At 36.7% G+C, this 16,442-nt stretch overlaps 1 protein-coding gene across 1 annotated transcript in view; it reads left to right on the forward strand.

The window, feature by feature from the left end:
- LOC107667614 (calcium-binding protein 7-like) overlaps window positions 1-14,450 on the forward strand; it is a 34,820-nt gene extending 20,370 nt beyond the window's left edge. Inside the window, exons 2-5 of the mRNA XM_016459331.1 lie at window positions 8,416-8,559; window positions 11,383-11,495; window positions 12,833-12,983; window positions 14,206-14,450. Coding sequence (XP_016314817.1) covers window positions 8,416-8,559; window positions 11,383-11,495; window positions 12,833-12,983; window positions 14,206-14,336 — 539 coding nt within the window. The 3' untranslated portion in view covers window positions 14,337-14,450. The remainder of the gene's footprint in view (window positions 1-8,415; window positions 8,560-11,382; window positions 11,496-12,832; window positions 12,984-14,205) is intronic.
- The last annotated feature ends 1,992 nt before the right edge of the window (window positions 14,451-16,442 follow it).

A 16,442-nucleotide genomic window follows, 5' to 3' on the forward strand; every position in this document is an offset into this window, starting at 1 on the left:
CGCAGACAGGATACGCCATCAGCGCGTTCATGCACGCTGTGCAGACAGAGCGAGAATGGCAGACAAACATCAACAACCCGATCTTGATCTCCTACTACACCTTTAATCTTGAGTACCTATAGAGTAGTACTGCATCCTTCATATCTCTGAAGAGTCTTTAGTTTGATCAGATTTATAAAAGAAAGATACAGCTGTACCGCTTTTCACTGAAAACAGTCGAGTTCCTGGAGGCGTGCCGTGGGCGGAGCTAAAGAGTCAACGCTAAAGAGAGCTAAAGAGACATCGACATAAATAATTCCCTTAACGCTGGGTTCTTTGGGAAGCTGAACAAGTTTATCTTTCCCTCACAACCAGAAACACACTTCTTTGGTGACATCCTTCTCGAGCAAGTCCTGTGCAGTGCTGCCGATGACATCCGTGACCCGAATGAAGCACGTTGATGGGCTGCTCTTGCTCTCGCTGTGGTTGTGTGCACGCGCACTATTCCGGGAGAAGAGCCCATACACGGAATTCCACCCTTTATGATGTCATACAGGCCATACTCGAAAAAAAACTTTCTGAAATTTATACTAACCCTGAAGTTACAGTAACCATTACAGTAAGGGCAGCAGAGGGCAGCAGGACCTCTAGGACGGTTGGGCTTGAGAGCACTGATGTCATGGGGATGCCCGCAGCTCGCACGAGACTCTGGAAGATCAGTTGAGATGTGATGAGACTCTAGAAGGGTGGCCATTTTGTGAAGAGACTCTTGTGTGGCGGCCATCTTGCGATGAAGCTCTTGAATGGCGGCCATGTTGTGAAGAATCTCTTGATGTGTCAGCATGATGTGAGCAGGCTCAGGCTTGACAGACGTGACGTGAAGAGGACTTGGCGTAGCAGACATGAAGGAAGCAGGCTCTGGTTTGGCAGACGTGACGTGAGCAGGCCCTGGGGTAGCAGACATGATTTTAGCAGACTCTGGCCAGTGACCAACAAATAGTTCCCCCTGACAAACTTGAACGAAGGGGTTCATCGACACCAAAACGTCAATGTTTAATGACGTGACGTTGAGGGTCACGTCATTAAAATCCACAAAGTGACATACCTCACAAAATTCAGCCACATACTCCTCTATAGTCCGGTTTTCTTGACGAAGGCAGAGGAGGCGTGAAACTGCTCGGTTCATTGTGGTGGTCGTGTATTCTGTAACAAATCAGTCCATTGAAGGCGAGCGTAGTGAAGAACCCAAGTGCAGTTTATTTACAGTGTGATCCAAACATCCAAACAATAATCCGAGACTTGACTTGAGATGAACAGACTTGACTAGGCATGAACAGACTTGACGAGGCATGAACAGACTTGACGAGGCATGAACAGACTAGACTCACCGACAGCGGGTTACAACATCAATACACGACGAGAGACAATGGCAACAAGTGGGCTACTTATACCAAACAATGAGGGTCACATGACATGAACAAACCAATGGGAAACAAGACACATGACTAAGACAACCAATCAGAACATGACAATGAACAGAGGAACCAATGGCATGAAGACAAGAGGGCAAGGGAAGCATGACACTAACAGCATAAAACAATTACAAAATAAAAGACATGAAAACATGAACATGAAACAAAACCCAAACACCACATTACACCTTAACACTGTAGATAAGTCAGAATGCATTAAATAGCATTAGACATCCCCTTTAAATATTTCTTTAAATCATTTTGGAACAAAATAGCAAGGATGTAAAGAGCAGACCATTAATGAACAGACATTTAAGTAAGCAGCGATACTTTATATGGAAGAATATTTGGTCTTTAAAATTAAATCTGTAAAATTCAACACCACAGTTACATAGAATCTGTTTCTTACTGTCATAATGCACTGGCAAACCCCTGAGCACATGGTCATCAGATATGATTGCCACGTGAGAGGGAGCTGAGACGAGATTCAACTCTTCTCTGTACATCCGTTATCTCACTGTAGGACAGAAAGAGAAGTATGGATATGTTATCTCTATCTTTCTGAGCAGCGATTTGCACGTTCTGTCTTGACTATGTCAGTTTAATCCCTCTATAAGAGGCTCACAAAGAGAAAGTTAGCACAGGAAAGTGATTAATTAGCTCTTTTTGAAGAAAACTTCATTCATCTCTCTTCTATAGTTACTCCTTGTCCAGGACTTTATATATGCATCTGTTCCCCAAAGTGGAAAACAGTGCTTTGACTAGTTCTGTGTGGGGACTGGATGACAGTTATAAAATATTAGGCAAACATTGACTGTTTTTATTTATTTAATATTTTGCAATAAAGTTAGTACACATATTCAGAAGTAAACAACACCAGAGAATGACACATTAGTAGAGCATTAGTAGAGCTAGCATAGCTCCATTTTTTTGGAGAACCCTTAGGATGTCTTCAGTGAATTTATGTGGTTTGAGATGAGAAGAAAGTGGTTGAAATAATAGAGAAATATAAATGTCAGTATATGTTAGTGTTAATTAGTGTTGTTATTGTTAAACTAAAACTATTAAAAATCAATTTTGTTAACTGAAATAAAGCTCCATTCACAAAGTAAAAATATAAGATGAAAAAATTAGATTGCCTCGGCAACTAACTGAAATAAATAATTGTTAGTTGAAGTGCTAAAATTAATCAAACTGAATTAAAAGACATTATCTTAAAGAAAATATAGAAATATTAAAAATAATTAAAATAATAAAAGCACGTAAAATTACTCAAACTTAAACTGAAATGAAAATTAAAATTGAAAAAAGCTCATTCAAAATATGAATAAATATTTTAATAGTATATCAATAAAATAATGTTATAATACTAAAATAACACTGGTTTTAATGTTTGAGTTACAGTTATTTTAAAGCGTATTTAAATTAAAATAAAGTTTGTATACTATGTAAATAAATGGTCTGGTTTCAGTACAACTGAATATTTTGTGTTTGTTTTTTTTAAAGCATTTAGCAGTACATGGGAACAGGAGATAAACATTAAAATACACATAGTTTAATTTCAAATGATTGGCCTCAAGACATTATGTGTGACATTAGTATAAGGCTATTGTTTTCCATGTACAAAGTATTGCTATTTAACAAGCAGTAGTTAATTTTTTTAATATATATTTTGTTTTAATCCGGATTGTGCCACAAATATTGTCAAAAGAGCTCACAGCACAGCATCTGGCAACGCGTTGTGCTCTGGCATGGGCTTCCCTAATCAAAGTGTTTTTCACTCCAAGGAAACCTGTGGCAATCCTAATCGGATTGCTATCTGTCCTCACAAGAGATTTGAGTTCACTCGAGTTCTTGTATTGTTGTTGTTGCCTCTTGCCACTAGATTTGCAGAAAAACATCTTCTGTGTTATTTCAAAGACAAAAAAAGTGTAATTCTATTTATGAACATTGCATGTGCAATGGGCTGAAAGTTGTAATTATGTAAATTATAACGCAGGTGTGGGTCAAGGCACATTGGTTTTTGGTTGATTTTGATCAAAACAGTAAATAAAACATTAGCTGTTCAAATCTACCTGATTGATGGAGTTGAATGATGAATATTTTGAAACCTAGTCATTTGAAAAAAGAGTCACTGATGCAGCTTTGCAATGTGCAGAGAAATTATGCATTTTGAATTCATTTACTCACCCTCATGTCATTCCAAACCTGTATGATTTTCTTTCTTTTGCAAAACACGATAAAAAACTTTCCTTTTCCAAAAGCGATGCAAAGCAGCATATAAAAGTAGTCCATGTGATTTGAGTGCTATATTGGAAGTATTTTGAAGTGAATATGATAGCTTAAATAATATTTCACTGATAATCCTTGTCAATAATGTGCTTTGAAATTCTTTGAAATCTCTTCTGTGTTTCCAGTTAAAAAGAAAGTCATAAGAATTAGGAAAAACATAAGGGTGAGTAAATGATGACAGAAATATAATTTCCACCCAAAAAAATGAAAATTTGCTGAAAATGTACTCACCCTCAGGCCATCCAAGATGTAGATGAGTTTGTTTCTTCATCTAAACAGATTAGGAAAGATTTAGCATTATATCACTTGCTCACCAATGAATCCTCTGCAGTGAATGGGTGCCGTCAGAATGAGAGTCCAAACAGCTGATAAAAACATCACAATAATCCACAAGTAATCCACACCACTCCAGTCCATCAATTAATGCCTTGTGAAGTGAAAAGATACCTGTTTGTAATACATAAATCCATTGTTAAGACATTTTAATTTCAAACTATTGCTTCCGTCTAAAATTATTCCATAATCCATAATACTGCTTTCTCCAGTGAAAAGGTTGTCTCGTCTGAATCAGGAGAGAAATGAAATGACGGCTTGATGGATTTGTTTCTAACAAACATGCAGCTTTTCACTTCACAAGATGTTAATTGATGGACTGGAGTGGTGTGGATTACTTCTGGATTATTGTGATGTTTTTATCAGCTGTTTGGACTCTCATTCTGACGGCACCCATTCACTTCAGAGGATCCACTGTAGAGCAAGTGAGGTGATGCTAAATTGCTCCAAATCTGTTCTGATGAAAAAGCAAACTCATTTACATTTTGGATGGCCTGAGGGTGAATACATTTTCAGCAATTTAAAATTTTTGATTGAACTGTTCCTTTAAATATTCTGAAAAGCTGTTTTTTTTTTTAAATTACATTGTTGAAAACACATGCCACACTGGATCATTTTTAGGTACATGCTTGAATTTCATAGATATCATTATTATTTTTTATAGAAACTGCTATTTTTATGAGTGGGTACAACTTTTTGATACACTGTGACAAGCGTGCGCTATCATTCTGGAAGGGCTGTGGTCTAATCACAAACCTTGCAATGGTGGGTTGGAACAGTTGTGCAGTTGCCTAGCAACAGGCAGAGGTGGGTTTCCCAAAAGCTTTGTTGCACAATGAACATTGTTGAGTCCACTATAGAGCCTTGGTAGTTTCCGAAATTCCCCACATTTCACACATCGTGTTTTTATAAACTGAGTTGAGAGCTGTAGGCCTGATTCTCTATTCCAAACTCCTACATAGCATCATATATTCATTACGCAATGACATTCCAAGGGTACACATCTCATTTCTCAAATTAAGTTGAAGGCTAAAGGTTAAACGCAAATCAGTCAGTCAAAACTAATGCTGATACACTTCTGTAAAAATCAGAGTAACACTTTAGTATAGGGACTAATTTTCACTATTAACTAGTTGCTTATTAGCATGCCTATTATTACCATATTGGCTGTTTATTAGTACTGATAAAGCACATATTCTGCATGACCATATTCTACAACCCTAATCCTACCCAATACCTAAACTTAACAACTACCTTACTAACTATTAATAAGCAGCAATTTAGGAGTTTATTGAGGCAAAAGTCATAGTTAATGGTTTGTTAATAGTGAGAATTGGACCTTAAAATAAAGTGTGACCATAATTTGGGAAGTCATGTGAAAGTCATTTTTCTGTTTGTCTTGAATATTTGCAATCACATGTGGGTTGAGTCACTGTATGATGGAGGTCCCTTAAAGGGGTCATATGATGTTGCTAAAAAGAACATTATTTTGTGTATTTGGTGTAATGAAATGTGTTTATGTGGTTTAAGGTTCAAAAAACACATTATTTTCCACATACTGTACATTATTGTTTCTCCTCTATGCCCTGCCTTTCTGAAACGCGTCGATTTTTACAAAGCTCATCGGTCTGAAAAGCAAACACACAGCATCACACACGGCGGGCTAGAGTGAGCGGAGGCCGGCGGACCTGTCTGTCAATCAGAATATATTCAGACAAGAGGCCTGTTGTGTTTTACAATGTTATAATACACATAAACGTACTGCACAACATTTATTAACTTTTATTACCATTAAAATTAATTCTTTAGTATTTTTTATATTATTATTATTATTATTAAAACTTTAGTATATTTAGTATATTAAAACTTTAGTTAATCAAACGCTGTATAGTCGGGTCAAAGACAAGATGTCTCATTTTGGTGTCCACATCAAATTAAATTAGCAAAAATGATTTTATATAAATAAAAAGCATATTAAATTCAAGTTAAGTGTCTGCTTTAATGTGTCAAATAACTTTTGTGGAAATAAAATGTCAAAATACGGGTGAAATAATGTTCCATCGTTTAATGACTCTTGTCCTGAATATGCCTGACAAGTTCTTTTGTTATTTGAACTATTGTTACACTGAATGACATTTTAGTGGATGTCTTCTGTAAATCATGGTAAAAATCTATGATAGTCATTATTTTTGCTCAGAAAAAAAATAAACAAGACATTCTAACGTACAAATAAAATTTAAGCTGTATTAAACTTGTATTGTTTTGATGCTTGAAAACCTCTTTTCATCTTTGACCCAGTTACAGGTTGTTCAAAGTAATTAGTCATGTAGTTACATTTTTTTTGTTTGTTTGTTTCGTATTTTTTAAATATATGCTTAAGGCCTATTATTGGATTGCATCTGTGAAACATCTGAAAGCCATTAAAAGTCTATTTAAACATCAAAACTATCTCATCTTTTGACAATTAAAGGCATATAACATGTAAGATTTTTTTATCAAAATGTCCAAAAACCACTAGAACAGTGTTATATATTTTGCTGACTTGTGTACTTACATTATCCCAAATGTTTCGAAGAATGTTTAAATCCAGAGAAATAAGCTATTTTAACTAGTGACACGGAGCGTGTCCATAGTGTCATTGTGCCGCCTGCTAATGACGTCATAACCCCTCGATTTCCGGTTTTGTTTTGTAGAAAACATGGAAAAACCAAAGACGCTTTATGTTGTGCGTTTTAATAGACCGGTGACGACCGCACAGAGTAGCATTATAACAGAACTTTCAAATGTATCTAGTATGATAAAACAGCGCTGCTTTTTTTCCCCACATACGCACGACCGGAAGGAGCGGAAGTGGTCGACTGTGGCATAATAAAAGCTCTGTTGCTGTCGAGCCGCGTGTCCCGCTCGTTCAGCGGCCTTGTTTCGCTTCGACGGCTTTCAGCCTCACCCTGTTTCATTCTACTATGTTAATAAATCATTAGCTCATCCATGAACATGTTCCGAGTCCCGTCGGATTGCATCGGCTGTGGGGATGAAGACCACAACTCCCATGATTCCACACTCAGTCACGGCTTCATCAAACTACGCCTTTGTTTCTTTGTTTATTTTGAATACGCGCCCTCTAGCGGCGAAAATTACATACTGTGCCTTTAAATTGCATTTTTGTTTCTTAAAAATTACTAAAATAACCATTATTGGAACTAATTCCCACCTCTGGTTGTTAATGTGTTTCATACACTTATGATCTACTTGTTGAGCTTCTTGAATAAGTGAAGTGTAGCCTAGTATGGTGTCCCATTCTGGGAATTTGCGGTCTGCATTTTTTGCTGGTCATTCACTCTCCCACTTACAATCCCTGCCGGTACAGAGACTTGAATCCGTGACTTTTGTGTTACGAGTCCAACTCTCTAACCATTAGGCCACGACTGCCTAATGAACGTGTTAATAATCATTACAATCAAATGCTAATGACTCTGAATATTCAGTTTGAGTTTTCTCTCGTCTGGTTGATAGGGCATCCTAGAACCATCTTATTTTTCTTTAAAACATTTCTTTTTCCCGGCCTCCAAATGTGTTGCTTGCAGCTAAATTGTTTTGCTTTGAATTGAGCAAATTAGAGCCCAGACTTCGCTTCCGTTTGAAATCTGCTTACTTCCACTGGAATGCAGAGTAAATTTGCTTTCACCATCTGTTGCTGTTGGCTTATTTGGACCGCAGTACCATCATTTCTTGTATTTCTCTCATATTTCCTCCCTAATTTCCTTCACTCAGAGGAGCGATAGATTTAATATGCTGTTTTTGTTTGGACCCCATGTCCAAATAGCCATTTATCAAACCTACAGCACAGTGAGCAAAGCACAGTAGCGAATACTCCTGTTCACACTCCGTATTGAATATATTATCTGGATTTATAGTAATATCTTGCAGCCAGAGTGGCTCATATTTCATAATTATGAATTTGGCATCATGGTGTGACAAGTGGAACATTGCAAATGACTTAATGATGATGTATAACACATATACGGTGAAACAAGTTGGCTCAACCAACCGTATGTATTGCGGCATTTTAACGTCTTTTAACAAGCCTGTTCGGATGAAACGGAAATCATCCTGTTCCTTTGTTTTAAATCAATCAAGTCAAGAAAGACTGCACTCTGCTGAAGTTGAAAGTGAATTATTGTGTGAAAAATCAATATACTGCAATCATCCCTTTTCTTTGAGCCACTTGGGTGTGATGATTTTAATATCTGTCTCTTATAACAATGTTGTAGAGTAATAGTTTTAACATTGGACATATAAAGCACCGTCTTACAGATCTGTGTGTTGCTGTCTTCCTCAGAAATCCGGGAGGCATTTAAGGTGTTTGATCGAGATGGGAATGGCTTCATCTCAAAGCAGGAGCTCGGCATGGCCATGCGTTCTCTAGGGTACATGCCCAATGAGGTCGAGCTGGAGGTCATCATTCAAAGACTCGACATGGATGGTGAGGAGACACATGCACAAGACTGTGAATGGAGTGCCATGCTGAAAAGACCAGAATAGCTAGCTAGTCTCCCTCAGCATGGGACACTGATGTGCTGGGGAAAAAAAAAAAAACACACAGCAGCCAGAACGTGCAAAGTACCGTAGCAACTTTTTAGGTTTTATGGATTGAACTTCAGTTTACAATAAAAAAGTAATATATTTTATTAAATCTTTCCCCACCATTGACAGAATTTTCCAGCTTTCCGTGTTTTCACTGTTATACGCTAGGAGGCGCTATTACGCATCTTCTGAAAGAATACTGAATGTCTGGATCAAAATATGGCAAAGAAAAAGCAGAAACAAGTGGTCACGTTTGTAAGCAGGTGCATATGTAAAATAACGTGATCATCAAGCATTAAACAGCATATAAGATCATCGTTTTGAATCCGATCCAGAAGTAGACTTTTACAAAAAAATGCAATTTTCTTAGCTTTTTGTTCAAAATGTTGCTTTTTTAAAATGAAACTTACCAACATTCAAGTGTTGATTTAAAAAAATAATGCATGAAGCTAGAAGAAAACGTTTGGTTTTGTTTAAAAGCAGTGGGCCTGTTCTATCTTTTAGAACACAATATTTTGGGGACCATGAAAATTTTGTGAAAATGATCAAAAATGTTGGCCGTGGCTGGCAACTTTTTTTTTTTTTTTTAAATGCTGCCAGGGAAAGTACTAAAATACTTTTTTTTACCTGTATAATAAACAGACAACCACCATAAAAACACAGGTGTTAATGAAAAAGCAACATTATAAATCAAATATTATCATAAGTAGCTTTTCCACAAGCTGAAGTAAATACTAATATATAGAAGGTGCACAGTTTCACACAAATACAAAACACCATCATGGTAACATTTTAACAACGTAAGATGTAATATAAAACTCTAATGTACACAACTGATAACCAAAGACTAAGAAGAAACAGTTACTTCAGTGAAAAAACATCAAATGGGATTTCTGGGAATGACAATTTGTGATTTTTCACTGTTAATTATAAGATGACTTGTTATTTTTAACTTTCAAAAACTAAATTTAACAGTATTTTACTGTAAAACATAATATTACAGTTTTTAAAATATACTGTATATAGTGAGATAATTTATAGCATTAACCAATTACAGTTTTTTTTACTGTAGCATGTTTACACTTTTTTACAGTTAAAATTATGATAATTTTTTTTATAGTAAGAGACGGTTTATCCAAAAATGTTAATATTTAGTGAATATGTGCTCATTTGCTTGTGTCATCTCAAACTTGTATTCTGAGGAACAGAAAAGAAGAGATATCTCCAAGTTTTTATTTCAAAATATTGTATTTTGTGTTCTGCAGAAGATAAAAGTTTGGAACAACATAAGGGTGAGCAAATGTTTTCAATTTTCAGTTTTAGGGTGAAGTATCCCTTTAAGGAAGCCCACCAGACACCAATCAGATGCATTTCTTGGCGCGGTAGGGATGCCAAGCACAATTGACAGATATTCAACAAATAAAGAAGCTAAATAACTGTAACCTTTTATTGCTCCAAACTATCATATTCCTCACAATGCATGGAGACATAGGGATTATGCATTCGCTAATGATGAGAACACTGTTCACAGTAGGCGTTTTGAAGTTTGACAGTAATTGTCTTGAAATGAATTGAAGGCGAAAGCGGTGCTTTGATGGCTGTAGATGATGTCTTCAGCTAGATAAAACCCACTCCATGAACTTACACTCAATCTGACACTAAAAATATTGAAGCTAAAAAAAGAGAGAAAGAGAAAAAAAATGATAAACTAATCAGTCTGGCATGGAAACTCAGGCATGGAAATTTGCTTCATCTTAATTAATGAATTTGAACGTGAATTGGCCAGGATGTCAAACTGGAGTGTCACAGGAAAAGGAATTTATTGAATTGCAGTTCACAAATAATAAACAATGACTGTTGAATATTTGTGAATTGCAAAAAATCCTTTAACAGAGCAGTTTCATTTAACTACATAATAATCATTATCATTAATTGTCATTGCTTAACTACAGCTGTTTACTCTCAGATATGTGAAATATTTTTTTCTTACCTGATTAGACATGACTCATGACTATTAACACAGTTATCAAAGCAGTAGCATTTTAATCACAAAATGCTTCTGCCATGGTCCATTACATGTAAGTTAATTTGTTAAAAATATATATATTAAATACGATGAATATTAATTAACAACAAAATTCTATTGGTGGTGTTGATTATTGATATCATCTAATGTTTCTAGAAATACTCTATTTCCAGGATTCCCAAACTTTTTTCTCTGTCAAACCCCTTTGACCTAAAGTACAGTATTTACTTAATATTTACCCCCTGAAATTTTAAGTTAATATTTCAGTAATGTTCACAGTTCTCCTGATGCTGGTTAGGTGACAAGGCATGCAGATAAACAAATAAAATATTAAACATTTGTAGTAAGTGTTTTTTTTTTTTTGTTTTTAAGTTGTTTATTTATTGTAATTTTTCATTTTTAGGATTAAATTAATTATTAGCTTTTCACAAACTCTATTTGATAGCTTTTGATAACATGTTTATGGGTAATTCATATTATTAAAAGACTTTGCAGGAATATGATTTATTTTCATCCCATTTTAATTCTTTATTAAATTCAAATTACACTTCTACATCACGTTGATACCTCAATGCAAATTTGATTCAAATGCAGGAATTTTCACTGCAGGCATTCTCAGTTCAGTTCTTCATAGCAAGATTCTGTCACTTGATGTGGTGCTAGAATGCATCTAATACTTCACGCTCTGTTTTTTAGGAGACGGCCAGGTGGATTTTGAGGAATTTGTTACTCTCCTGGGGCCCAAACTCTCGGCTGCCGGGATGCCTGACAAGTTCAACGGAACCAATTTTGACTCTGTGTTCTGGAAGGTGATTATTAGCCATTCCTGTCTTATTCCAAGTGACAACAGGCACAAAGTGTGCTGCTTCCGTCTGTCCCTGTCACACACAGAAACCAGATTAGATACACTTTCAATGCTCTCTATGAAATCCAACAAACAGACATGAATCACCTTATGGGAATTGCCTCCTATCCTGTAAACATGAGCCAAATTTGCATATTTGAATACATTTCAGTACAGATATATTGCTATGTGACATGATGACTTTAAGCAAGATTCATTAATAGATTTCGTAACAGTCCCTTCCGCTGCATGTCTGCGAGTGAGAAGAGCAGAATATCATTTGTACGGACCATATGGTGATTCCCCCAAAGGGTTTGCTTCTCTAATCACAGCTCGCTGCTGGTGCATTTTTTAGCAGCGCGTTTGACCCCAAATAGCTACGGGGGTCTCCCTCGTAAACGTCTCTCTGTGTCATTATGAGTTCAGAGCTATGAATATGTGCATATACTGTATATATACTGTATATGTGTGCTGAAATCTAAATCAACCTCATCTACTTTTTTACGAAACATTCCTGGTCAGAAATTCATAAGTGCATGTTGTTTCAAAGGAAAGATACTTGTCTTTGTAATCAAAATGTATGCAAAACAAAACAACTTTCTGGAAAGATGTCCTTCAGTCCACTTTTAATAATCCAATTAATTCCTAAAGGACAAAATCATGAAATATGAGACATTATAGAAATAAAATGGGTTGCATATGTTGTTTAATTTTGACTTTTAATAAAGTTTGCTCAAGTTGCATGAATGCATGACATGTAGTTTGAGCGACTGAATGCTCAGCTGATCGTAACTCCTCCCACTATCAATTAACAAGATAAATAAGTGCATCCGTACTCACAGACATATGCTTACCCATCCTCCATCCCCAGCTCCTCCTTATACAGATACATGATCACATAACTGCTTCTCCACGGAGATATATCATCTATCCAGCTCACCGTTGCTCAATCTGTCCAATTTAATTTACAGTACTGTATTACTCTGCATGGATTATATAACTGCTGCCTATAAAAAAATCTGGTAATTGCTTAGGCTTCGGGGGGTTCAAACCTCAGCGAGGTTTGCTTGTGGACAGCTCAGAATCTGAACCCTTCAGAGCGAAGCCTGCCACCAAAGTAATGTTCAGGACCTCTACAATAATCTTAATCAAACAGAGTGGTCCTGACTGAACTGATAAAAATGTATACCTTTAACGCTTTGGATAAAAGCATCTACTGAATGCATAAATGTAACGCATTTAGACTAATTAAACATCAGAGAATTTCAGAATGAAATCATACGGTTTTGTCTCTGTTTTTAGTGTGATATGCAGAAGCTGACTGTGGAAGAGCTGAAGAGACTCTTATACGAAACCTTCTGTGACCACCTGACTATGAAGGACATCGAGAATATCATCATGACAGAGGAGAATCACATCGAAAATCCTGAGGACTGCCAGGTTGACATTGACAGTAAGAATGTTTTTTCTTTCTTAATGCACAACTCTGGCTGAAATACAAGTTGAATTATTATTACTTTCCTGTCAAAACCATTTCATCATCTTGTTTAATTTTGTAAGGTGTATAAATTAGAATTTGGTGCATGAAGACCCACCCAAAAATCTTAATATCTTGATCTAGGCATACGCTAGGCATACGGGTCAGTATTATTATTTTTTTAAATAAATAATAATTTTATTCAGCAAGGATGCATTAAATTAACCAAAAGTGACAGTTAAGACATTTATAATGTTGCTAAAGATTTCTATTTCAAATAAACACTGTTCTTTTGAACTTTCTATTTATCATGGATCTTGAAAAAAGTAGTTTTCACAAAATGTTAAGCAGAACAGCAGAAAGAAAAATAAATTTTTCTTGAGCAGCAAATCAGCATATTAGATTTCTGAAGGATCATGTTACACTGAAGACTGGAGTAATGATGCTGAAAATTCAGCTTTGCATCACAGGAATAAATTACATTTTAAAATATATTAAAATAGAAAACACTTATTTTAAATTGTAAAAATGTTTCACAATATTGCTGTTTTAACCGTGTTTTTGATCAAATAAATGTAGCTTTGGTGAGCATAAGAAAATTGTTTCAAAAACCTTTAAAAAATCTTTCAACTCCAAACTTTTGAACGATGGTGTATGTGTGACATGCAAATACAGCTTCTTCTTACAGTAGTTGAAATGCACAAAGACTTGACTAACTCGCAGTTGATTAAATAGCACAAAGAAGACATACATATGGTTATAAAATATTTTTATCATTACTTTTCAGTACATTTTTCATTCACATTCCCCTCAATTCTATCCACCAACTTTCATGGGCTTTCATGGAGTTGGTCGCAATACATCTGAGATTGTCTTATCTGTGAAGGATATTTGTGATGCCTCCTTTAATTTAGTCCAAAACAAGGTATCTTAGAAGGCGGCATAATACGTTTGGAATTTCCCTCTGCTGCCTAAAAAGATTGCCTAGGCATGCATCTCACTAGGTTTTGGAAAGGAGATGTGGTTTCTTGCAATCCTACATATTTATAAACTTTTTTTGGCGAAGATACTATCTTTCAAACACTTTTTGGTCGCAATGTCCCACGTTTTTCATTTCATTTCAATGAATCACCTCCAAACCTTGTCTTAACACTTTATTTCTCCGGATCTTCTGATTAATTTCTCTCTGCTTCTTCAGCGGAGAGTCCAACCCAGCAGGTGAAGCAAACATGCGTACGGAAGAGTCTGATCTGCGCCTTCGCGATCGCTTTCATCATCAGTGTTATGCTTATCGCAGCCAATCAGGTGCTTCGCAGTGGCATGAAGTAACCGAATGGACCAATCACAACGTTGGTTCAATTCAATATAACATATGACAGTGACAAAAAAGGCTAAAAAAAAATTTACACACAAACTGGAGCAGCTTAAAAGTTCATTTTATTTAGATGAAATCCAAATGTTGTGACTGAAATATTTTTGAGACGAGCTACAGCTTCCACTGGACAGAATTTTTCATATTTGACAGCAAACGTAATGCACACAGATATATATAAACGCACACATACTGTGTCTTACCCAAAAAGGTATGATAAAAAGTACATGAAAAGAGAGGAAGAAGAAGTTTATACTGTAACGGACTCTTAAAAGTTTCCCCTTCAACCGCTCTCTCTCCCTCTTCAGTATGTTTTGGGTGAGTTTAGCCGCATGGACATCTCCAACCGAGGATCCTACTCTTCAATGCATGACGATGCATGGATTTACAATAGCCTGGATGTACCAGTAGAGCTCAGCTGTGCATCCATTCATCTATATATTAGATCCCAAAACAAATTTTCCAAAGAAAGACCCGTCTCACATGTATGAAGAGTTGGATATGCAGCAGAGGCCGTTTGTGACATCTTTTACATCCAGTATACTGATCCCCTTGCATGAGAATAAGGGCTGTTTAGGGCATGCTCATATCATGCAATGTTAGTCTTGTGTTTGTCCAGTAACTATTGTTGATTTTTACCAATTGCACATGCCTGAAATGATTGTAGTAGTACTCCATATGGCCAAAAGGGGGCGTGAAACATCCCAAAAGTGATACTATACCACTAGTGACATACCTGTACAGTATTAAAGGAATAGATCACCCAAAAATGAAAGTCACCTTCAGGGCATCCAAGATGTATATGAGTTAAAGGGTTAGTTCACCCCAAAATGAAAATTATGTCATTAATTACTCACCCTCATGTCGTTCCAAACCCGTAAGACCTCCGTTCATCTTCGGAACGCAAATTAAGATATTTTTGATGGAATCTGAGAGCTCTCTGGCCCTCCATAGACAGCAACGCAACTGAAATGTTCCCAGACAGAAACATAGCAAGGACATCGGTAAAACAGTCCATGTGACATCAGTGGCTCAACTTCAATTTTGCGAAGCTACGAGAATACTTTTTGTGCGTAAAGAAAACAAAAATGACGACTTTATTCAACAATTCTTCTCCCTCGAGTTACTGTCTTCCGCCATTTTGGAGAGTATCACAACGCATACGCACGCTTTACACTAAGTGTAAAGAATGCTGATTACGCAGATTACGTTCATGCACGCGCTTTACCCCCTAACGTAAACAACGCCGATTACATTCTTGGGTACTCTCTAAAATGGCAGAAGACGTAACTCGGGGGAGAAGAATTGTTAAATAAATTATGTTATTTTTGTTTTATCTGGGAAAATTTCAGTTGCGTTGCTGTCTATGCAGGGTCAGAGAGCTCTCACATTCCATCAAAAATATCTTAATTTGTGTTCCGAAGATGAACGAAGGTGCGTGATGTCATCGAGAAGGCGGAACTAGCGACTGACTTCTGTAAACAAGAGTGTAAACATTGCTGAAGCGCTTCCACTATAGTTCGCCAGCATTTTTCTTTCTTTTTTTCTGTCGTGGTAGTCCCTCGATGACGCATCATACAGGCAGGAGTACTGTTGCCACAGCTCCACGAACCTTTCCTCCATCTCATAATTCCACCTAGCAGCGCCAGCATTTTTCTTTCTTTGTTCTGTCGTGGTAGTCCCTCGATGACGCATCATACAGGCAGGAGTACTGTTGCCACAGCTCCACGAACCTTTCCTCCATCTCATAATTCCATCTAGCAGCACCATCATCTCTCTTTCGTTTTGCCATGTTTGAAACCTGTGTATGAAAGAGCTTCTGTGCTGCTATTGGTCAACGTCACCAATGTGACAGAACTCGTCGTGGACGACGGAAAAAAATTAAACATGCTAGTCTTTCTGTCGTGGTGTCGTGAAGCATCGCAGACGTGGAATCGGTTGTCGTTCACTATGACACACTACACGTGCTGAAACGATGGAATCTTGCATCCCGACGCCCATTGTCGTTTACGAATCCCCACGACACCCTACGTCAAGCAAATCGTGGCAAAATCGGGCTAAAA

Source organism: Sinocyclocheilus anshuiensis, unplaced genomic scaffold, assembly GCF_001515605.1.
Source record: "Sinocyclocheilus anshuiensis isolate Anshui unplaced genomic scaffold, SAMN03320099.WGS_v1.1 scaffold373, whole genome shotgun sequence".
Classification (NCBI taxonomy): Eukaryota; Metazoa; Chordata; class Actinopteri; order Cypriniformes; family Cyprinidae; genus Sinocyclocheilus; species Sinocyclocheilus anshuiensis.